Below are 25,124 nucleotides of genomic sequence, written 5' to 3' on the forward strand. Positions count from 1 at the left end.
TTATGAGGTTTAATCCATTTCTTGTGTGCTTATTCACATGCTTAATGAAGGGCCCCATTAAGTTATGTTCTTAATCCTTGGTTGAAACACCGAAAGGAGAAAACCAAGTGATAGTTAATCAAGAAATTGGACTTAATTAACTTAGATCTAGAAATAGACTAAGGGTTAAGAGGGTTTTAATAGATTGATTAAAGAACCTAATGGGTCTTGGTTAATTTTAACTCCACGAAAGTAGGATTAAGTTAATTAAGGCACTCTTTGTCTCACTCGAAAGAGTTTTCAAAGGATTTTAGAATTAATCTCCTTTAAACCCATAAATTTCATGGATTGGGCTAGCTAGGGAAAATCCCAAAATGACTTAAATATGAATTCTTAACTTCAGAATCGTCTTTTATCAATTATTGCTTGGAATTTTACTTTTGAGTGTTTAGTTTAATCTCATTTTATTAATTTTCATTATTAATATTATCAATTTCTTTATTTTGTGAATTATTAAATTAGTCATTGTTTGAATTTAGTTTTGCATTTTCATACCTTATGCTTCAAATTTCTAAATTTCTTTTATAAAATCTGATTAAAATACAATTTTAACATATTTTATTTTACATCAAAAATTCAATCATTAACACAACTCCTCGTGGGAACGATATCTTTTTCTATACTACTTGAACAACCCGTGCACTTGTGGTTGAGACACATCAAGGTTTTGGCGATGCTGCCGAGGAGTTGTTTGTTTAATATTGAATTCTTGATTATTTTAGTTGTTTATAGTTTTATCTTTGTTATCTTTTCATTTTGTGTTTGTTTGTTCTTTTTAGGTACTCTTAATCTTTTATGCGAAGAGCTAGAAGCACAAGTGACACATCCTTATTGTTTAATCCAGAAATTGAGAAATTTTGTAGAGCCAACAAGAAAGAAATCAGAAAAAGGAAAGAAGCCTTGAGAGAAACTGAAATTGAAGCAGACATGGCTGATGAAAGAATTAGAATTAGTGGTGGTAATGCTGGAAATAATCGAAACAATGAAAATGCAGCCCAAGGTGAAGAGGTTGTAAACGCTAATGTGCCTAAGGAAGTATGATGGATCATGCATTTCCTCATTTTGATGACTTAAGAGATAGTATAGCAAGACCAAGAATTGATGCAAATAGTTATAAGATGGATTTTGGAGTACTACAAATGATTCAAAATTCTCAATTCAGAGGTCATCCTTCAGAAAATCCTCATACTCATTTTAAGAAGTTTGTTATGATCTGCATCATGCAAAAGCAACCAGGAGTGTCTAATGATGCAGCAAGGCTAAAATTGTTTCCATTCTCTTTGAAAGATAGAGCATTGGATTGGCTTGATTCTTTACCTCACAACTCAATTACAAATTGGGAGCAGCTCACTGATGCATTTCTTGCCCAATACTTTCCACCTGGAAAAACTCAAGAGTTGAGGAATCAAATGATTGCTTTTAGACCAAGAGAATATGAGACTCTTTATGAGTCATGGATGAGATGGAAGGAGTTGGAGAGATAATGTCCACATCATGCTATTCCTAAATGGATGATAAACCAGAATTTTTACACAAATGTCACTCCTGCTATCAGAGGAATCATTGATGCTCAAACTGGAGGGGAATTCATCATTAAGCATGAAGATGAAGCTTATGAGTTGTTAGAGAAAATAGCAAAGAATAGTCATCTATGGAGTAGTCCAAGAGGGTCAACTCCAACTCAAAAAAGGCAAGTTGCTGGAATGTATGAGCTTGATCCATTCAACATGATCAATGCCAAATTTGATGCACTCACTAATGTCCTTGCTAAGAAAATGGAGGATTTAAGTATGTTAGTCAGTTCATCATCATGCTCTGGAAGTTCTCAACAAGTTACTTATGCAGAAGGAACAATGAGCTGTGGAGTAGATTATCCTTCATATGCTTGGAGGAATCATCCCAATTTTTCATGGGGGAATCAGCAAAATCAAGCTTCAACTCAGAACTTTCCACCACAACAACAAGGGCATCAATACCAACAACCTAGGCAACTACCACCTAGTTTTTAGCAAAAGAATGCAAATCTTGCACCTTTACCAAGACAGCAAGAACAAAGTTCTACCACAGAAGCTTTATTACAACAAATTCTTGCTAACCAAACTAAGCATGATGAAGAGATGAGAGAGATGAAAGCAAGGCTAGAACAAATGCAAACACACAATAGGATGCTGGAAAATCAGATTGCACAACAAGCATGCTCATCAAGTACCAATTCTATGGGGAAACTTCCTAGTCAAACAGAAAATCCAAGGGAGCAATGTCATGCCATCACACTGAGGAGTGGTAAAATAGTGCATAATGAGAAGAGTGAAAAAGATGAGAAGAGAGAAAATGAGAAAGATGTCGAGGGAGATGAAAAACAAGAGAGTGCAAGAAAAGAGAAAGAAGAGAAATACATACCTCCAGAGCCTTACAAGCCACAGCTTCCCTTTCCACTGAGATTTCAAAAAGCCAAGCTTGATAAGCAATTTGGGAAGTTCTTAGAGGTTTTGAAGAAGCTATATATAAATGTGCCTTTTATCGATGCTCTTTCCCAAATGCCTTCTTATGCTAAGTTTCTAAAAGAAATTCTCTCAAATAAGAGGAGACTTGAAGATTATGAGACAGTAGCCTTAACTGAGGAATGTAGTGCTATCCTCCAAAGGAAACTTCCTCCAAAGCTCAAGGATCTAGGGAGTTTTTCAATTCCATGCCACATTGGGGAATCATGTTCTGTAAAAGCTTTATGTGATTTAGGGGCTAGTGTAAGCCTTATGCCCCTCTCCATCTATGAGAAGCTTAACATGGGAGATCTTAAGCCAACCCACATTTCTCTTCAGTTGGCAGACAGATCAATTAAGTATCCAGAAGGGATCTTGGAAAATATACCACTGAAGGTTGGAAAATTTTACATCCCAGTTGACTTTGTCATTTTGGACATGGAAGAGGATTCTCATATGCCAATCATTTTGGGGAGGCCTTTCCTAGCTACAGCTGGTGCTTTGATTGACGTGAAAGGTGAAAAGCTTACTCTTAGAGTCGGAGAGGATCAGTTAGTCTTCAACATTGGCAATGAGAAGAAGAAGCAACATGAAGATGTAGACTCTTGTTTGAGAATTGATATAGTTGATGAGTTAGCAAAAGAGCACTTTAGAAAGAGCTATCCAAAGGCTTCTCTTAAAAGTTGTCTTGTCCATGAAGGGACTATCAATGATGAAAATCCAAAAGAGGTTGTATTTGCACAATATTTGAAGATTAATCCACCTTGTCATATGGCACCAATCTTTCAACTTGAGCAAGTGGAGAAAAGTGAGGTCAAGCAACCATCTCTCAAAGAAAAAGATGCACTAAAGGTTGTCAAGAAAGAAATGGTTGGATTTTTAGACAAAGCAACAAGGATCTTCTCATGTGATGGAAAGAAAATTAAGTGTATATTCATTGAAGCACCTATTGGAAACAAAGGCAATAGATTCCAATTCCAGCCACCATGAAATGCATGAAGAGTCCATTTAAGGACTATAAATTAGCGCTCTTGGGAGGCACCCCAAGTTCTTTTATTTTGCTTTTGTTGATTTACTTTTATTTGCATTACTTTTGTTTTTATCTTAAATCTCCCCAAATTCAATTTTTGACATTGTTGAACCTTGTCCTTTGTAGATGTATTTCAATGGATGAAGGTTGTTGCACTGCTGGGGAGTAACTCTTAATATGATATTTCACCCATTAACTCTCCCAAGATTGGTTTATTTTCATTGCATAACCTGTGCAGGTCTGCTTTTTGGTTTATGCAGAGAAATGAAATTTTCAGCAAAGAGGGGTCTGCAGCACATGGCATTTGTTTCTTTGTTGAGGTTGGGTGTGTAACTTTTAAGTATTTGTGCTTATCATGTTAATATGATGGTAAGTGGGTCATTTTTGTAGTTTTGAGCTTATATGGGTTGTGTGATTCATTAAGGACATGCTGCATTTTCTTGGCATAACTTGGAGAGTCCATTTTCTTTTGTGGATAAATGCAACTTTATGCAGATTTTTATTGAGCTTTAATGTTCTAAATGTTAATTTGCAGAGTTTGAGTTAAAATGTCATAATTCACAAATGCCTCTTATGCAGAACTCAATTCTACAAGCTTGTATGATGCAATTGTGATGGATTTTGTATATATTGATGTGTTTTTGGTGATAATTTCTCATGATTTATGCTTCATAGAATTATATTTCTTCATTCTAGTGTATTTTTCAAACTTGCAAATCATTTTCAATTGTAATCTTAATCTTGTTGAATTGTGCATAAGCAACTGCATAGCTTATGCAGCTTTTAGACCACAAATTTTGCCATTTTTCATCTCTGTTAAAACCTGCATAAGCCATTGCATAACTTATGCAATCCTGCATAACCACAATTTTTGTCATTTTTCATCTCTGCTGCAATCTGCATAAGGATGTGCATAGCTTATACAATTCTGCACAGCCACATTTTTGCCAAATTTCAAATCTGCCGAAACCTGCATAAGGGAGTGCATAAGTTATGCACTTTTGCATAACCAATTTTTCACACTCCCATTTTCTGCCGAAATCTGCATAAGGGAGTGCATAAGTTATGCACTTTTGCATAACCAATTTTTCACACTCTCATTTTCTGTAGAAATCTGCGTAAGGGAGAGCATAGCTTATGCACTTTTAAATAACCACATTTTTTAGGACTCCATTATCTGCCGAAACCTGCATGACCAAGCGCATAAGTTATGCACTTTTGCATAACCAATTTTTCACACTCCCATTTTCTGCCGAAACCTGCACAACTTAGTGCATAACTTATGCAGTTTCACACCACTCAACTTCCTGTTATTTCATTTTTGTAGAAACTTGCATGAGGACCTGCATAACTTGTCCACCATCACCTCCATCCTAGCCACCACCTCAACAGCAGCACCCCCATCCAGTTCAGCAGCAGACCATTTAGACAAGGGCAAAGCCATACAAATAGATTGATTCTTGATCTATTCTTATTTAGCTTCTAGTAGTTTCCCTTTATATACAGGTTTACATTTTTAAGGTTGCTGGAACAAATTTAACTTGCTTTGATTTAGTTTGCTGAACAAATTGAATGGATGGTAACTTTGGCTTTTCACTGTTTCTTTACGATTGTGGGCTCCAATTTTGCATACTAGTGTACATTCCTTCTTGACCCACAATTCTTTTCATTTTTTTTCTATTATATAATTCTGCTGCAGTTTTTAGTCCACTGCACAACTTGTGCAGTTATTTATGCAACTCATTTTGTATGTTGCATAACTTGTGCAGCCTGCTTATGCACTGTACATATTTACATACCTCTGCTGGTGTTTGCACATTTTTCCTTGATATATCATTATGCTGCAGCTTTTCAATATACTGCACAGGCTGTGAAACTCCTTCTGCAAATGTTCTGCATAGCCTGTGCAGTCCCTTATGCAACTCATGCCATACTGCACAGCTTATGCACACTCCTTATGCACCTATTCTGTACAGCATTTATTCTGCATAACTTGTGCAGCTTTCTTATGCATCACCATCATCTCTTGAATTCACAATTTAGCTGCTAAATCACTGTCCTATGCCAAGTAACCTTTCACATTTGCTTTTCATTTCACTAATACCTGGTTATTCATTTTTAACTTGAATTTCACTATGCACCACCTTAGACATTGAGGACAATGTCCAATTTTGAGTTTGGAGGTATGCATTAATGTTTTAATTTTGATTTTTGCAAAAAGTTTTCACATTTTAATATAGGAAATAGTACAAAAAAAAAACATTTCATTCCATTTCATTTGTATACACATACATTGTAATTAGATTGCATATATTATATTGTACATATATACATACATTACACATTATCTAGGAATCATACCATATAGATATTACAAATAGATTTGTTTTATTTAGTTAATGCATTGCTCATTTTTAGGAATCATGCATCATGAAATAAAATCTTTTGCCAAATCCCTTGAGTATTGAAAAGTTGCCTATGAGAGTGATTTGACTTACCTTTAGTTGGGTTTGTGGATTGAAAGTTTCCTAAGAGGTGCAAAGTTTTGAAGTGTTATCCCTTGCCTATATCTTCTTAGCCAAAAAGCCACCCAACTAGTCATTTAGAGATGGAAGTGTTTAGGGGGAGTTATTGGATATAAGGTAGTCAAATGATGTCTCACCAATCCTAGAACAAATTTTCTAAACCTTTCAAGGCGAAATACCAGCTTATACTTGAAAAGAGAGATGATTAGGCATTCTTTGATTTAAACCTTCTCATTTTAAACATTTGGCCTTTTTCCTAATTAAAATTAACCCTTGCAAACCCTTTTGAGCCTTTTTATTCCTAATTTTTCTTGAAACCCTTATTGTTACCTAGCCAATGAACCAAACACTTTAACCCTTTTCATGAGGATAACTGAATATTAGGTACACTTTATACTCTGATATTAAAAAAAAAAAAGAAAGAAAGAAAAAATACAATAAAAGGGAGAAGAAATGCTTGTCATCTTGTAAAAGTGCTAGTATATGTGCTTTTCACTATTGTCATTCAAATTGAAAGAAATCCACCCAAAGTAATTAAAGGAAATGAGTTTGGGGGTAGCATTTTTAGGGACAATCATCAAGAGAAAATACAAGATAGAAGTTTAAAGTATCAAAGTGTCCCTCCATTTTTATGTATTTTGTAAAATATGCTAGCACTTGACAATTCTCATTGTGTATTTCTCTCCTCCATATATATATATATATATATATATATATATATATATATATATATATATATATATATATATATAAAGAAGAAAGAAAGAAAAGAAAAAAATAATAAAATAAGAAGTGTACCTTATGTTTTCAAGATTGAAAATATTCTCATATTTTGAATCCTTTTCCCCCTTTTTCTTCTTAGCCTCATTTTGAACCCCATGGCCCCATTACATCCCTAAAAAAAGACCTTTGATCTCTTGATAGTACTTGCTACATTAGTGGAGATAGGAGTAGAGAATTTGCCTATGGGATTGGAAATTTATTCATTCACTCATTAAATTCCATCATTCTATATAGAGACACTTTGGCTATTGATTGTTCTAGAATTCTTTTTGAGCATGACTCTCTCTTTTGATTGGTTGGTTTGGGAATTTTGGATGATAATTGACTTGATGGCTAAGCGGTGAAAGTTTGGATAAGCATTAAATTCTTTGCCTTTTTTAAGGATGGGTATATGGATTGTTGGTATGGCTAAAGGTATGTTAAGTTACTTTAATAAGTGATTTTCATAGCTCTTTGGACAAGGCACCCCTAAAAATCGCATTATATTTTAAAGTTTGCTTGAGGACAAGCAAAAACTTGAGTTTGGGGTATTTGATACATTTTGCATAGTCATTTAGGTTTAATTTCATAGCCATTTTATTTGATCATTAGTCACTTTTAGCTAATTTCATTAGTTATTTAGATAGTTTTTCATAATTGCCAATTTTGGATTAATTTGTAATTTTACTTTGTTTTGTAGGAAAAATGGTGTTTTTGAGGGACTAAAAAAAAGAATTTTGCCATTGAGGAGTGATTTTTACAGCCAAAGATGTCAAAAACAAGTTTCAAAGTTGAAGTATGCATTGGCCAAATTGCGCATAACTTGCCGCATAAGTTGTGCAGATCTGTATAAGGAGAAGAACCAATGTCCCAAACCTGCCGAAATCTGCATAAGTTGCCACATAACTTATGCAGATTCATGCCTTGCTTATGCGACCTCACAGAAAACTGCATAACTTATGCAGTTTTGCACCTTGCTCATGCAGTTTCGCACAGAGAGCCAGAAACCAGTCGAAAATTGCATAAGGGACTGCATAACTTATGCAGTCCACTTATGCAGTCCCATAAAGACTTCATAATGAGCTGGCAGAAGATTTCCTCAAAAAATCACACCTCAAACACACCATTTTAGGGCTCTTTGTCAGAGAAAAAGATATAAAAAGGCCCTTATCCCATTTTAGAAAGGGGAGAGAAAAAGAAAAGAAGAGGGCAACAGCTGAAGAGTCAAGAAAAGGGAGCTAAAACGTCACCCCCTCCATTTCCAGAAAGATTTGGAGTTTTCTTTCTTTTCTTGCATATTTCCTACCTTTCTTGTATCGGGTTTCTTTAGTTTTAGTTATTTTCATGATTTATTTCCTCTTTTACTTAGAATTTCTTGTGTTGAACATGGATTGTGAGTAGTTTTCTTTGATTCTGGAGTAAGGGATGTAATATTTTAGTTATTTTTGTGGATTTGAACTGGGTTAGTCCCAATTTAATGAAATTTATGAGGTTTAATCCATTTCTTGGGTGCTTATTCACATGCTTAGTGAAGGGCCCCATTAAGTTATATTCTTAATCCTTGGTTGCAACACCGAAAGGAGAAAACCAAGTGATAGTTAATCAAGAAATTAGACTCAATTAACTTAGATCTAGAAATAGACTAAGGGTTAAGAGGGTTTTAATAGATTGATTAAAGAACCTAATGGGTCTTGGTTAATTTTAACTCTACGAAAGTAGGATTAAGTTAATTAAGTCACTCTTTATCTCACTCGAAAGATTTTTCAAAGGATTTTAGAATTAATCTCCTTTAAACCCATAAATTTCATGGATTGGGCTAGCTAAGGAAAATCCCAAAATGACTTAAATATGAATCCTTAACTCCATAATCATCTTTTATCAATTATTGCTTGGAATTTTACTTTTGAGTGTTTAGTTTAATCTCATTTTATTAATTTTCATTATTAATATTATCAATTTCTTTATTTTGTGAATTATTAAATTAGTCATTGTTTGAATTTAGTTTTGCATTTTCATACCTTATGCTTCAAATTCCTAAATTTCTTTTATAAAATCTGATTAAAATACAATTTTAACATATTTTATTTTACATTAAAAATTCAATCATTAACACAACTCCTCGTGGGAACGATATCTTTTTCTATACTACTTGAACGACCCGTGCACTTGCGGTTGGGACACATCACCATCCAAGCACAGCTACCCTGCCACAACAAAGCAAACTTCTAGAATATCAGTAGAATGATAAACCCAGCTCTGTACCGGGCAAAGGGGGCTACTACAGAGGTCTAATGGCACTATAAGCAATCAAGAAAGCCTTCCCAATTATGGTGTAGAAGCCGTTCACGAAAATTCCAAGCCGGCCAAGACAAGGAAACCTTCTCACTATGCAAAAACTAAACCGTAGAGCCAAAAGTCGAAACACCAACTAAAGGCCTCCAAACTGCTTTCGACTATTACCATCGCAGCTCCAGCCAGAGACCTCAAAACCAAACATCGCACACAAGCACGGCTATAAAAGCCCTTTCATTGAAGATCATCAACCTACATGCAACCCCATAAAAATAGAATCATCGAATATCCAAAACTTGAAAGGAATGAACTCACCGAGCTACCGAAACAACTCTAGACCAAGCACTGTCCTGCAGATCGCAACAAAAAAGATCCAAAACCTCCCTTCGGGGAGACTGAAACAGATTAATAATATAGGCTCAAGTCCTTATTATTGTAAAGTTTATAATTTGAATCCTTATATGTAATTCTTATTATAAAATTACGAATTTATTTGTTTCTAATATTTTAAAATTAAATCCAAACCCAGAACAGAGAATGCCATGCAAACACTTTCTTTCCTCAAATAGAGGAGAGTTAAAACAGCATATGTGAAATCAAGTTGCATTTTTTACATATAAAGACATGAAACAAAAAGAGAAGCAAAAGGGGTAATCTATTGTTCAACATTTAAACTGGAACTAAAATCTCCTCCTGCATTGAGAAGTTTGAACCTGGAAGTTGAGTTTTTAGGCTTAGAGATAGAAGTTCTCTTACAACTTCAACCATTGAGGGTCATTTCTCCGGCATTACAGAGGTGCATCGAATAGCAATGTCTAGAGCTCCTAGCATCTCTTGTTGGTAAGAGCTTGATACCTTAGAATCTAGAACTTGGATTGCTCCATTGGTTATGTTGATTTTCCTTCGAACCCACTTCACGATATCAAGTGAATCCACTGGTTCAGCTTGATCAGCTTGACAGCCAGTTATGAGTTCTAGTAGCACAACACCAAAGCTGCAAACATCCATTTGTTCTGTTGCTTTCGTACTGTATCCAAGTTTTGTAACCAAGAAATCAACCATATGAGGAGTTTTTCAGATCTTAAATTAGGCAGCAACTCCAGTGCATATCAAAATAATATAGTTCAGTCAAGTCTCATCTTCTGAAACATATTTGTAAAAATCATGGTAATGCTTCTTAGTTTTAAATGAAAAACCCAAAAGCAATTGAAATTTTGCAGAATGTTATCAAAAGAGATCAAATAAAAGGTCCTAAACTGGTGTGCAAATTAATCTGCAATTAAAAGTAGTCCACAGGAAACAAATAAGAATCCAACAAATGATTAGGATTCATATGTAAGTGGCTGACTAAGAAGGAAAGAAGTGTACCAGGAGCACTGTAACAAGAATCTGCAGATTCTAAAGCAATTATTGACCGAAATGCAGCTTCTCCCATGAGTCGATCGAGAGCAAAATCAGTGAGCTTTGGTTCAAAATCTGTATCCAAAAGAACATTTTTTGACTTGACATTTCTGTGAAGTAAATGTCGAACATAATCCTTGTGAAGATATGCCAATCCTTGAGCAACCCCAATGGCAATCCTCACTCTAACACTCCATTGTAACTGCCAATCTGTTCCTCCAATCATATCCCCCAAGCTTCCCTTTTGCAAGTACTCATAAATTCGAAAAACTGATTCATCTGAATGGCAAAATCCAAGAACTTTAATTCTGCTCTTATGCCTGATCTTGGCTAATGTCTTGACCTTAGCCTTCAGTGCTTTCGAAGTTTGGCTCCCAATATTGACTAGCTTCTTTATAGCAACCAGTTCTCCACTTGGTAAACTTATAGTATATACTCTGCCAAATGCTCCATCGCTTCCTACAACACTTTTCTCATCCATTGCCATAACCAGATCATGCTCAATTATTCTAAGAGGATAGAAAAACACAGAGCTCCAGCCATCCATTTGAGATTTCCACTTAGAGGATCGATGGAAAACAAAGAACTCAGCAGCAACAAGCAAAATTCCAATAACAACTACTATAGAGATTAAAGCACATGCCATTGCACTAAGACCAATCGACCTATGGTGACAGAACTCGCATGCCTAAACCTTGATAAAACTGAGGCTTTTTGCTTCTCTTTTAACACTTCTTGGGAGGATCCAAAGGGGCTAAAAGATTCATGATAGAATGTCATACCTGAAGTATTGTCTAGCACTCTTCTTGATACTCCATGAAACCAAATCTTGAATTTGTTTTTTGTTCTTGATTACTTGGTATTACTGAAGTATGGTGACAGGTGAAAGCCCTTTTTACAAGGTTTGTTTTTGCATCATAGTTGCTCATCCATTGCTCTCATTTCTACTTCATACATGTAATGTCAAGTGTGTGAATGAGCCTTCCTCTTCGGTTTCTTGATTGTCTATCCATTTTTTATTCGGGTAAGTTAGTTTCTACAAAAATATGAATTTTAAAAAGAAGGTTTTATAGCTGACAAACTTTTCCCTAGATGTTATGTTCTTTGGCAGGTCCCTTCCTTGCTTGATATGTCTCAGGAGTTTCATCATGCCTGTTTCAAATGAAAAAAAAAAATGAAAAAAGAAAGAAAGTAAAAGCAGCCTTGAAACAAGGTGACAGAATACACTTTTATGTATATAAATATACATTCTAACAGAGGCAACATCATCTTGGTCAGCACTCAGAGCCATCTTCTCCAATGCCTCAATAATTTTTGACATTAATATTGAAGTTCCATTACCAAATTCAACAATGTCTCAATGTCATACAATAAAAAAAAAATCTCTTTCTTTTCTCAAAATATAAGTCCGTTACATTAAAACTTTGATTGCGTTATTTGATAACATAAAAAAATTTATGTTACGTTTGGTAAAACTTGATATAATACAATATAATCAATTATGTAATACGATCTAAATTATAATGTAATTTAATTGTCATTACATTACTCTATTTAGTTGCAAAATAAAAATATTAGTAAAATATAATGATAATTTTTATTTTAATATTTAATTTATTTATAATATTAATAATAAGTGATAATTATTGTAGTGATTGGTAGTCGAGTAGCAGTGCCAGTGGTGGCATCGACGTCAGCGACAGTGGTAATTAGATAGTCGTGGTGGTGCAAGGTGAGATAGTAGTGGTGGTAGTGTGGTCAAGTGATAATGATAGTGATGGCGGTAATATGATGGTGATGGTGATGATGGTAGTGGTGGTTATAGAGTAGGAATTGTAACAGCCCGATCCTTCTCCAGTTAGTATTGTCCGCTTTGGCCCATGGGCCTCACAGATTTGTCCCTTGGGAGGTTTCATTCCCAAAAGCGCGCTGACCAGGTGAGGAAGGCTCCCACATATATGGCCCAAATCTTTTCTTCCGTTCCGATGTGGGACACGGTTTCCACCCGGTCGTAGCTGGTTGAACAAGCACGTCCCAACCCCATCCCTGGGTCGTGACAAGCCCACCAGCTTCCGCTTGGTGCGTCCTCGCACCACACATCGTACTAGAGGGAGTCTAGCTCTGATACCAAATTGTAACAGCCCGATCCTTCTCCAGTTAGTATTGTCCACTTTGGCCCATGGGCCTCACAGATTTGTCCCTTGGGAGGTTTCATTCCCAAAAGCGCGCTGACCAGGTGAGGAAGGCTCCCACATATATGGCCCAAATCTTTTCTTCCCGTTTCTGATGTGGGACACGAAGTTTCCACCCCAGTGCGTAGCTGGTTGAACAAGCACATCCCAACCCCATCCCTGGGTCGTGACAAGTTGTAACACCCTAGGCAAATCCCACATCGACAAAACACGGGAGAGATGCTGGGTTTATAAGTTGGTGGTTCATAACCCCTATTGACGCGTTTTAAAACCGTGAGGGCTTCGGCCCAGAGCTGACAATATCACTAGTGGGTCGGGCCATTACATTTGTGGTATCAGAGCCACTCCGCGTGCAACCTTGAACGATGGTGGGGCAAACCTCAGCGAGGACACTGAGTCCCATAAGGGTTGGATTGTAACACCTAGGCAAATCCCACATCGACAAAACACGGGAGAGATCTTTGGGTTTATAAGTTGGTGGTTCATAACCCTATTGGCCGCGTTTAAAACCGTGAGGGCTTGGCCCGAGCGGACAATATCACTAGTGGGTTGTAATGGCGGCCCACTAGTGATATTGTCCGCCTGGCAAGCCCTCGCTTTTAAACGCGTCAATAGGAGTTACGAACCATCAACTTATAAACCCGAGATCTCTCCGTGTTTTGTCGATGTGGATTTGCCTAAGGTGTTACAATCCACCCCCTTATGGGACTCGGCCGTCTCGAGGTTTGCCCCACCATCGTTCAAGGTTGCACGCGGAGAGCTCTGATACCACAAATGTAACGGCCCGGCCCACTAGTGATATTGTCCGCTCTGGGCTGAAGCCCTCACGGTTTTAAAACGCGTCAATAGGAGTTACGAACCATCAACTTATAAACCCAGCATCTCTCCCGTGTTTTATCGATGTGGGATTTGCCTAAGGTGTTACAGGAATATTGGTGGTAGTAACAGTGGTAGCTAAGTTGTTGTAATGATGATAGTATTGACAATAAATAAAAAAATCAAAACAAGTAATCTTGATATATCCATCTTTGTTTGTAATGACCATTACATTGCTGTAAGCATAATTGATTACATTATATGATTGCCATTCTATTACATTAAAGGCCATGCTTGGTAGGGTGCAATTAAAATTGTAATATAATCGAGATTACATTGCATATCTGATTACGTTATTGATAATATAAAAAAATATGCAATATAATCGTGATTATATTATAACTTTAATTACATCCTACTAAATATGGCCTTTAATGTAATGAAATGGCAATTATATAATGTAATCAATTATGCTTAAAGTAACATAATGATCATTACAAACAAATATAGATGTAATCATAATTACTTATTTTGATTTTTTTATTTATTGTCAATACTATCACTATCACCACTATTCGACCACCACTGCTACTACCACCACTTTGTCACCACCACCATCACCAATACTACTAATACCATCACCACCACCACCACCTTGTTACTACCATCGCTATCACTACTACCACCACTTGACCACTAATATCATTACTTAGCCACTGCCACTACCTCACCTTGCTACCACCATCACCACCTAACCATCGCTGTCGCCACTGCCACCACCACTTAGCCACCATTAGCATCCGATTACCAATCCTCAATCACTACCGCTTATTATTAACACTATAAATAAATTAAATATTAAAATCAAAATTATCATTATATTACACTAGTTATATTTTTATTTTACAACCAAACATATGAATATAATGACAATTACATAATATTACATTACAACTTTAATTGCATTATATTACGCTCTACCTAACATAATCTAAATACATTTGCATAGGCAATAGAATGGAACTCAAACTAATAATGGTGGGAGTTGGTGATATTACGTATTGGAAATCACAGATCCTGAACTCCCCATCACTCTACCTATTTTTATTTGATTTGCATTTTTTTTTTAAGTCCTTTTAATTTCATATCCTTAGTTGAAGTGGGATTTTATCACATTTTTCATACTTCACATTTTTCATACTTCCACACTCCCCCTTAAAGTGCAATTGGGTTGAAACTTACAAACATTTAACCCTTAATTTTTTTAACTTTCTACTAAATGCATCATAATAATCATGTCATGTTATAGGTTAACCCGCTAACTCAATTTAATACATTTATGAAAAACTTTATTATTTTTATCACAAGTCAACTTGTGAACCACTAACCTGTAAATAGGCATTACCAGAAAATCATAAATTAATATATAAGCTTAACTATTTATTTTATTAGACTTTTGTTATTTAGTTTGTAAATTTATGTATTATTTTGAAAATTATATTGTTTAACAATTATTTATTTTATAACTTTTGTTTAAAATATTGATTAGCTATATATATATATTGCTTACTTGTTTAATGTTAAGTTTTAAAATTAATGTATTGTCTAACCATTTTTAATTAGGTATATATCAGTTTCTACAAAAGTTTGAATTTTTAAAAGAAGGTTGTATAACTTACCAATTTCACAGGATGTTACGTTCTTTGGTCGGTCCCTTCCTTGCTTGACATGTCTCAAGCGTTTCATCATGCCTGTTTCAAATGAAAAAAAAAAAAAGTGTAAAAGCAGCCTTGAAACAAGGTGATAGAAAATACACTAATGTGTATATAAATATACCTTCTAACAAAAGCTACAACATCTTGGTCAGTACTCAGAGCCATCTTCTCCAATGCCTCATTAATTTCCTACATTAATATTGAAGTTCCATTACCAAATTCAACAATGTCTCAATGTCATACAATAAAAAAAAAAAAAAAAATCTCTCTTCTTTTCACAAAATACAAGGCTATTACATTAAAACTTTGATTATGTTGTTTGGTAACATAAAAAAATTTAGGTTATGTTTGGTAGAGTGTATTATAATGCAATGCAATCAATTATGCAATGTAATTAAAATTATAATGTAATGTAATATAATTGTCATTACATTCCTCAATTTGATTGGAAAATAAAAATGTAAGTAGTAGAATATAATAATAATTTTTATTTTAATATTTAATTTTTTTATAATGTTAATAATAAGTGATAATGGTTATAGTGATTGGTAGTCAAGTGATAGTAGTGGCTAAGTGGTAGTGGTGATGACGGTAGCGGTAATTAGATGGTAGTGGTGGTGGTAAGGTGAGGTAATAGTGATGGTAGTGCAGTCAAGTAATTATGATATTGATGGTGGTAACATGATAGTGATAGTGGTGGTAGGGATGGTGGTAGCAGCGACAGAGTAGGAGTAGTGATGGTAGTAGCAGTGGTGGCCAAGTAAATCAAAACAAGTAATCTGGATTACAACTATATTTGTCTGTAATAACCATTATGTTATTTGAAACATAATTAATTACGTTACATAATTGTTATTCCATTACATTAAAGGGCCCTATTTGGTAAGGTATAATTAAAGTTGTAATGTAATCACGATTACATCTATTTTTATAATGTCATTCCATTATGTTAAATTTTTTTTGTATTACCAAATAACGTAATCAAATATGAAACATAATCGTGTATTACAACTTTGATTAAGCCATACCAAACATGACCTTTAACGTAATGGCACGACAATTACATAATATAATCAATTATGCTTAAGTAACGTAATGATCATTAAAAATAAAAATAGAAGTAATCATAATTACTTATTTTGATTTTTTCACTTATTATCAACATTACCACCACCACTATACTACTACTACTACTACCCTAATTTGTCACCACCACCACCACCACTAATACCATCACCACCACCACCACTATCCTATTATGACCACCACTACCACCCTATTACGACCATCGTTATCGCTATCACTACCACTACCACCACTTGACCATTGCTACAACTTAGTAACTGCCACTTCTACCACTACCTAGCTACTATCACCACCATTACCTCACCTTGCCACCACCACCACACCACCTAACTGTTATTAGTATGCCCTAGAGCATATCATTTAGTATGTATCTTGTACATATTTTATTAATAAAAGGCAATTTCACTTTTCCATTTACATAATATATTTATGTGTAATAGAAAAGGTCCATTGATATTTTGTTAGAAATTCTATTCTTAAGTTATTAAGAATATGAGTGACAGCATTTCTAGCACAAAGTATCATAAATTGGTTCACAATCGAGGATACTTCACATAGGACATAACTTATCTATAAAGATTGTATTCATGTTTGTTCCCAAGGTATTTATATGAGATATAAATAAGATGGAATGGTGAGTCTCATGCCATATAAAAAACATGATAGGCACTTATACATGATAAGTAGGCCGAACTAGTGATGCATATGACAAGCACATGGAGTTTACTCTTGTTAATGCCTTGTCATATATCATATTAGTGCATATAATCTTTAGACCTGAGATAACACAGTTATCTTGTATATAGGTGGTTTGAGTTTGATACTGCTTTCACACTTGTACTGTGTATGGGTATATAGGCATGTGTTGGCTCCTATTAGTTATATATGGAGGTAGGTATTGATCAAGATGGAATCTGTTACCCTAAGTGAATAGGGATAAAGTCCTATGTTCATTTAATTGTTCTTAATGTTTCAAGTTCCTGGCCAGGACAGACAGATTTAGTCAGAAAAGAGTTTCTGACAAGAAAATCTAATTAATCAAGAACTGGAATTAAAAGGGAACATAATATTCATAGCAAATGGGGTTTGACATAAACCATGACTCAAGCTCGAATTGGGATTTTGTAACAGAGAGATTCTAGTGCACGGTAACATATGATTATAGGTTCATTTAAGATATTCCTTATTACTAATTGGGTGGCCATGGCACGCTGTGCTAGGTGTCAACCATGGTCTATGAGATGCCTAAAATGATTTAGAAAAATCATTTATGGTAAAAAAGAGTTCTAATGATATTAAGAGTTAATATCATATCTCATTGCCAATTAGTGATGAGCCTTGTGAGTCACAAACATACACAAGATAATCACCAAGTAAAATGTCATTTAATTAATTAATTAAAGAGTTAATTAATTAATTAATTAGGTTTGGTTTGTAATAAGATTGCAAAGTCCCTAGCATGACTTGAAACCAAATCTAGGTTATTGGACGTATAGTATAAGTTAAATTTATATTTAAAGTGTTTAAATATGAATTTAATTGTGAGAAATTAATTAATGGAGATTAATTAATTGATTTATATTTGATATAAATTGATTAGAAGAGGAGAAATAATGATTTTGGGTTGAGAACTCATAATTACAACATAAGGGTAATTTGGTCATTTCACATGGTGACATGTGGCACCATGAGATGGCGACACATGGCATCATATAAACTTGCCATTTGTCTTCCTATCATGTAAGATTATCAAAGTCAAGATTAAGTCTAGCTTTAACACTTGGCTTAATGTGATTGAGTCAATTAAAAAAAAAATAAGATGCAATGAGACAGTGATATGTGGCATAGGGTTTAAGTAACTTAATAACTTAATTGTATAAAATGGAAAAAAAAGAAGAAAAACATAACACACTTACTCTTCCTCAAAGGTGGCGGCACCTATTCTTCTCCCTCTCTTCTTCATCTTGTCTCATCAATTCAAAGGAAATTGCCCAAATTTCTTTGAATTAAAATTGCTAGAAATTGTTTCTAGTGTCCTATACACACATACAACCTCTCTAAAGGTAAGAACCCTATTTATAATCGGTTGGCAAAGGCTTGAGAAGCAAATTGGGGCCTGCCCATTAGTGATCTTGGTGTGGACAAGCTAAAGGGACAACACTTGGGGTCCTAGGTGCTTCCTAAAGGTGCCAATCACATCCATAGTGCATCAAAGAGGTTAGTGCTCTAATTCCTCTTTTAAACTAGGGTTTAAATGAATTAATTTGTTAATTCACTATCTTGAATGGCAAACATAGATCCTAATACATTTTAAAAGTGTTTTAATGTGCAATTGAGCATTCAAATTAATTAGGCACATAAAAGATGTGGTATGATGCATGTAACCCTAGAAGAAAATTTTTGAAATTCAATGCTCTAATGAACAATTTTCATGCTTTCGCTCCTTCACTAACCACTGCTATCACCACTGCCACCACCATGTAGCCACCACTACCACTTGACTACTAATTGCTGCAACCACTGCCACTTAATATTAACACTATAAAAAAATTAAAAATTTAATTAAAATTATTATTACATTACACCACTTATATTTCTATTTTGCAACCAAACATAAGAATGTAATGACAATTACATTATATTGCATTACAACTTTAATTATATTATATTATATTATGCTCTATCAAACATAACCTAAATACATTTGCATAAACAATAGAATGTAACTCAAACTAATAATGGTGGGAGTTGGACATGTCACCAATAGGAAATCATAGATCCTGAACTCCCTGTCACTCTACCTATTTTGATTTGATTTGCATTTTTTTTTTGAAGTCCTTCCAATTTCTTATCCTTAGTTGATGTGAGATTTTATCACATTTTTCATACTTTCACACTCTCCCTAAAGGGCAGTTGGGTTCAAATTCAAGCTCATATGCCTAACTGTCATTTACCATTGTATGGATGGCTGATCTACTTGGATCTTGTTCATTTGACTCTACCCCTTGGGTCTAGCTCTCATTGACTAGGTCATTGACAAAAATCCCTCACTACCCTGAGTAATATTAGTTCAACACGACATAAAAAATAGAGAGTTAGTATTGGCTTTATTCGTGTTTTAATCGAAATCGTGTACACCTACTTATGACATACCAAGGGGATATTTGGTATGAGGTTAATAAGGGGTAATTATTGTCCTTTTAACTTGTAATCCACTGTTACTTTTGTTTGGATACTTAAAGAGATTAGATTAATTTTTCATCTCATTAATATTTATACCTTCTTGAGGGGTTAAATGTTAACCTTGGGGGGCTTACGTTAATAATTACTCTCTTTAAATATTAAAACTTACAGGGGTAACATTTAACTCTTAATTTTTTAACTTTCTACTAAATATATCCTAATAATCATTTCATGTCGTGGGTTAACCCGCTAACTCAATTTAACACATTTATGAAAATCTTTATTATTTTTATCACAAGTCAACCTGTGAACCACTAACCTGTAAAGAGGCATTACTAGAGAATCGTAAATTAATATATAAGCTTAATTATTTATTTTGTTGGAGATTTATTATCTTATTATAGTTTATTTGTATTTCCTTTACTAAAACTTATTTAGTTTGTAAATTTATGTATCAATTCAAAATTGTATTGTTTAACAATTATTTTTTAAAATTTTAATTAAAATATTGATTGGCTAAATGTTGCTTGTTTAATGTTTGATTTTAAAATTAATGTGTGAATTTCACATAATACATTATTTTTTAAAAAATTAAAAATATTGAATTATGTTAAATCATGTTAAATGGTGCATATTAAATTCATCTTATACAATTTAATATAAATTGTGTTAAATATCTCACATAAAAAGATCGTATTTATGTCAATCTTAATTGTGCTCACATCATGTGTTGACATAATAAGAATATAATCCATCAACTGAATTTTTATTTTAATTAAGTTACTTTTAAAGCGGCCCAATCTCAAGTTTGAACTCTAATCAAAACTAAATGAAATTGGAATAATAATAATAATAATAATAATAATAATAATAATAATAATAATAATAATAATAATAATAATAATAGTAAACCTCTCTTCTATACATCAACCTACCGGAAAATTTTGCTGTGCAGAGGGTGATGAAAGCTTCTGAGAATCCATGTCTAGAGCTCCTGCTGCCTCTCCTTTCTTAGACATACCTGCTTAAACGATTATCAACATAGTTCATCTGAATTTACATAACTATATTTATACATGTATTTAAATTATCCAAATTGTATAAATTTCATCAGGCAATTAATCACAGAAAGTTTAATTAACTATTAATATTTACTTGTCATTGGTTGCACGAATCCTTGGTCCTTGATCCTGCATTTGCATGAACAAATTAAAGCTCAGAATGGTCATGGAGTTAGCAAGAAATCCAAATTAAAAGAGAAAAAAGAAAATAAAATCTATATATATATATGTATATGCTGACCTATTGAGGCCTGGATGTTTCGATGATTTTGTAACTTCCAAATCTACTGAATCTGAGGTTTCATCAGTAGCAGAAGCAATTGCCGAGTTAGATTGGTTGACATGTTTAATTTTCGCCTTGGAATTTATAAAAGATTGAAAGAAAAGTTGCTGAGAATTAATCTTTTTAATAAAGAAACTAGAATTAATACAAATACAATAGTTATCATTCTTGTACTTATATACAATAGAAAACTATATACAGGTATTTTTATATGGGACCTATCATGATTTTTACTAAAATGACAATTATTGATTGGTTGGCGATGTAGGTAAGAATTGCTCTTTATTCAAATCTATATACAGTGACACATATATACCATGTCAGATATCCATATATATAAACAAAAAAAGAAATATAAATAATTTACTTAACAAATTTGTTTAAAATGGCCATTTTGGAATTTATATTGCCATTTGTGCTTTATTTGTATTTATTCTTTCATGCATGTTTTTATATCCATGCCGGAATACCTTTTTGAAATATAAATTATTATAAATTCATTACTAAAGTGTTTAATATCCAATATAATTAATTTAAAAGGTGGAATTTCAATTCATGTGTAAAATTGATTGTGAAAATATAAATAAGAAATATCAATCTATTTGAACCAAACATTTGTGGAAAATCTCATGTTTCTAGGAAAAAAAAAATTTCATGGTAAAAAATTAATTAGCTGAAAAAGAATATCCAATAATAATAATAATGATAATAATAATAATAATATACTATCTCAGAAGAGCAATTAATAAATCCCCAAAATCTATATATATTAAATTTATTTGACTTTCCATCATTTTCTATCAAAGAAAAGTGTAAATTTCATTTCTCATTGCATATAAGACTAAAAATGTCGATATACAGTGCACGAAATGGTGGTCCTTGAAATTTCTCATCGGTTATGGAATGTACATGATTGTAGGTTATATAGGAACAAAGACTTTGATAAATTACTATAATTTTAAGGATCATTTATTTCTATTACTAATCCGTGTGTGCGTATATTTTATCTTTGAAAAAAAAATGTTCATGTCTAATTAAGAGTAACAATAGATGGAAAACTTAATTAGCAATCAATTTTAGTTCTTTATCACTCTTGTTAATTATTATGCAAATTCAATCAGAAAAATTTTATTTGAATAAAATTTTGTTTTAAATAATAGGCCTGATTTAATTTGAATAATAAAAAGCTCATATAAATAGTGATAAATAATAAAATAGCACTCATACGCAATGAATTTTAATTTGAGTAATTAAACGAAGAAAAAAAACCTAAATTAGTAACTATCTTTTTTACCTCTTTACTTTGGTAATTTTCTTTTTTAAAATATAAATGAATTTCTTAAGAAATAACTAACTAATAATTAATCAGTTTGACTTGGTTAATAGTTGTCACTCACCTGCAAGATTCAGATCATTCCTCCAACCCTCTATCAAAAAAACAAAAATCGTTCTACATTTTACATTAAAATTTTCACATTTTTCTCTATTTGTTAAAAAGAAAAATTACTATTAAAGGCTATTGTTGTTAATACCATTTGGTTACCATTTGTGCTCTATTTGCATTTATTCTCATGCATGCTTCTCTTTTTCCATGTTAAATATACTGGTTAGGTGATGGGGAACAAAAAACAATTGAACGGAATAAATTGGGTGGATTTGAGTTATTTTAAATTATTAGTTATTATTTGAGCCTTGTGTTTTTCTCAAATAAATCAAGTTGGTTTATTTCGCGTTTGTTATATATAAAGGATTTCGAATCAATTTGTGTATTATTTTAAGCTAAATTTTAATTTTATTAATTTAATTTTTATATTTTTTTAATCTTTGATATTTTTGAATTTGAAATTTGGATTTGAAATCCCTTGTAAATTTGGATTCATATATAAGGGGTTCCAAATCTTACATTTGAAATTTAGAATTTAAAATTCAAAAATTTAAAAATACCTTATTTTGATAGAAAATAATTTTCAAATTTTTAATTTAAAATAGAAGTGAGTATCTATGAAAAAAATATTTTTTAGGTTGATTTTTAATTTCAAATAATTATTTTAAATCCTTACTTTTTTAAGTCTTTATAATTACCTTGGATTTGATCAAAATTCAAATTTATAATTTTTTAAACCTCTCAAATAAGAAGATTGATCCAAATCCAAATCCATAGCTTCAAATCCATGAATCCAAATATAACCTTTTTTTTTAAATTAAATTATATTTACAAAAAAAATTCAGGAAAAACTTAACAAATTAGGTCCATACTGCAACCCAAGCCAATAGACTAACCCAATACACATAACCTAGGACCTAAAATGTTAGGTTGAAAAAACTCAAAAAACATCAGAACACTCCAAAGCTCAGAACATAAAGTAAGACTAGCATATAATATAGCCACCCTAGCAAGAGAATGAGATGTTATATTAGCTTGTCTTCGAATCCAAACTAAAATCCAATTAGACCCTTGTGACAAAAGATGTTGACAATCATGAATAATCTATCCAAATTTTGAAAAATCATATTCTACTAAATTAATAGCATCAGCAAACATTTTAGAATCTATTTCAATATCCACACTCCACCAGTTGCAACTAACCAACCAAAGAAGCACCTCACGAAGACCCGTGGCCTTAGCCATATGCGGGCAATGCACAACCTCAAAAAAACTTGTGATACTCAAAACAAAATGCCCATTGGAATCCCGAATCGAGGCACCATAGGATGACTTGGCATCATTCGAAAATATGACAGCGTCCATGCTGCATTTCACACGACCCACCAAAGGCATGCACTAGTTACTAACACACCCCTGCTGAGAGATTCCAACATTTATTAAAGCCTGCTCATTTGCATTAAGCCATTCGCCATAAAACTTTGAAGCCGAGTCAACTAAGGACTAGGCAGTACTCGATTGTCTTTGCCATAGAAGCATATTTCTTCAATACCACATATTCCACATCTACACACATGCCTCTCCCATAGCCCCATCATCCAACAAATTAAAGAAATAACTTAATAATTCATGCATCGAAAAGAAAGAACGTGCACCTGGATGATGACCAACTCTATGCCAGTAATCTTACGTAAGGGGGCAACGAATAAAAACATGCATATCATCTTCCACCGCATTACAAACTACACAACCCAGCTCAATATTAATTCCCTTATTTCTAAAGTTAGACTTTATAAGAAGGATACTTCTTAACATTCCCCATAGGAACTTTTTAACCTTAAGAGGGACACAAATTTTTCATACCTTTTTCCAATCTCCAAGCACAACAAAAATAGAAGTATTCTCAACCGAATTAAAAATAGAATGATATCCAGATTTCACAATATATTTTCCAAACTTGGCAAAATGCTAGATCTGTAAATCTTCCCTCCTAGATATACTTAAAGGAATTCGGGTAACAGCTTCTGCATCACTGGGAAGAAATAATTCAGAAATCAAATTCACATTCCAACTAGAACCATTTTCATTTATCAAAATCGAGACCTTAAAATCCTTTAAACCCTCAATAAGCAGGGTATCCAAATAAAAATTATGATCTCTATTAAGGATCCCCCCAAACATTTATGCTAGACCAATCTCTAACTCTCATCTGATACCCCTAGATAGCAAATCTTGGGACTACAATAAGCTTTTCCACACAAAACTTTGGTCATACCCTACTTTAGCATCTAAAAAAATCCCCTCTTGGGAAATATTTTGCTTTGAGGATTCTACTTGGAAAAGCATTTGGATTGGAAATAATTTTCCAACCTTGCTGACCCAACATTGCTACGTTAAAACAATGGAGATTCCTAAAACCCAACCCTCCGAACTCTTTTCTTGAACAAATCCTATCCCAAGACAACCAATGAATTCTTCTATGCCCATTACCATTAGAACCCCACCAAAAAGAATTCATCATTCTTTGCAGCTCCTCTCATAAAGAGATAGGGGATACCAAAAACACTCATGCAATAAGAGGGAATAGATTGAGCTACAGACTTCAACAAAATTTCCTTACTAGCCCGAGAGAGAAACCTACCCTTCCAACTGCATATACGCTTCCAAACCCGCTCTTTCAAATGGGCAAACACTTGCTTCTTATTCTTGCCTATCAAGAACGGAAGGCCCAAGTACCTACCATGATTGAGAGGAGTAAAAACATCCAAAATATTAAGCTTCAAATTTAGCTGCATCAGAAGTATTAGCACTAAAGAAAATTCCAGATTTTTCAAAATTAATGGCTTGACCAAATGCATCCTCGTAAGTGGCTAGA

The 25,124-nt window shown here is 33.5% G+C and overlaps 1 protein-coding gene across 1 annotated transcript; it reads right to left on the minus strand.

The window, feature by feature from the left end:
* Positions 1 to 10,407: 10,407 nt before the first annotated feature.
* On the minus strand, positions 10,408 to 11,175 carry LOC110664659 (probably inactive leucine-rich repeat receptor-like protein kinase At5g06940). Its single transcript, XM_058143233.1, has one exon. The coding sequence runs from the start codon at positions 11,173 to 11,175 to the stop codon at positions 10,408 to 10,410; it is 768 nt and encodes a 255-aa protein (XP_057999216.1).
* Between the last annotated feature and the right edge of the window lie 13,949 nt (positions 11,176 to 25,124).

The sequence above is a fragment of the Hevea brasiliensis genome, chromosome 3 (assembly GCF_030052815.1).
Source record: "Hevea brasiliensis isolate MT/VB/25A 57/8 chromosome 3, ASM3005281v1, whole genome shotgun sequence".
Classification (NCBI taxonomy): Eukaryota; Viridiplantae; Streptophyta; class Magnoliopsida; order Malpighiales; family Euphorbiaceae; genus Hevea; species Hevea brasiliensis.

What these genes read in the sequence shown, in the direction of transcription:
- LOC110664659 (XM_058143233.1), bottom strand. Translation starts at nt 11,175, where the DNA reads ATGGCATGTGCTTTAATCTCTATAGTAGTTGTTATTGGAATTTTGCTT.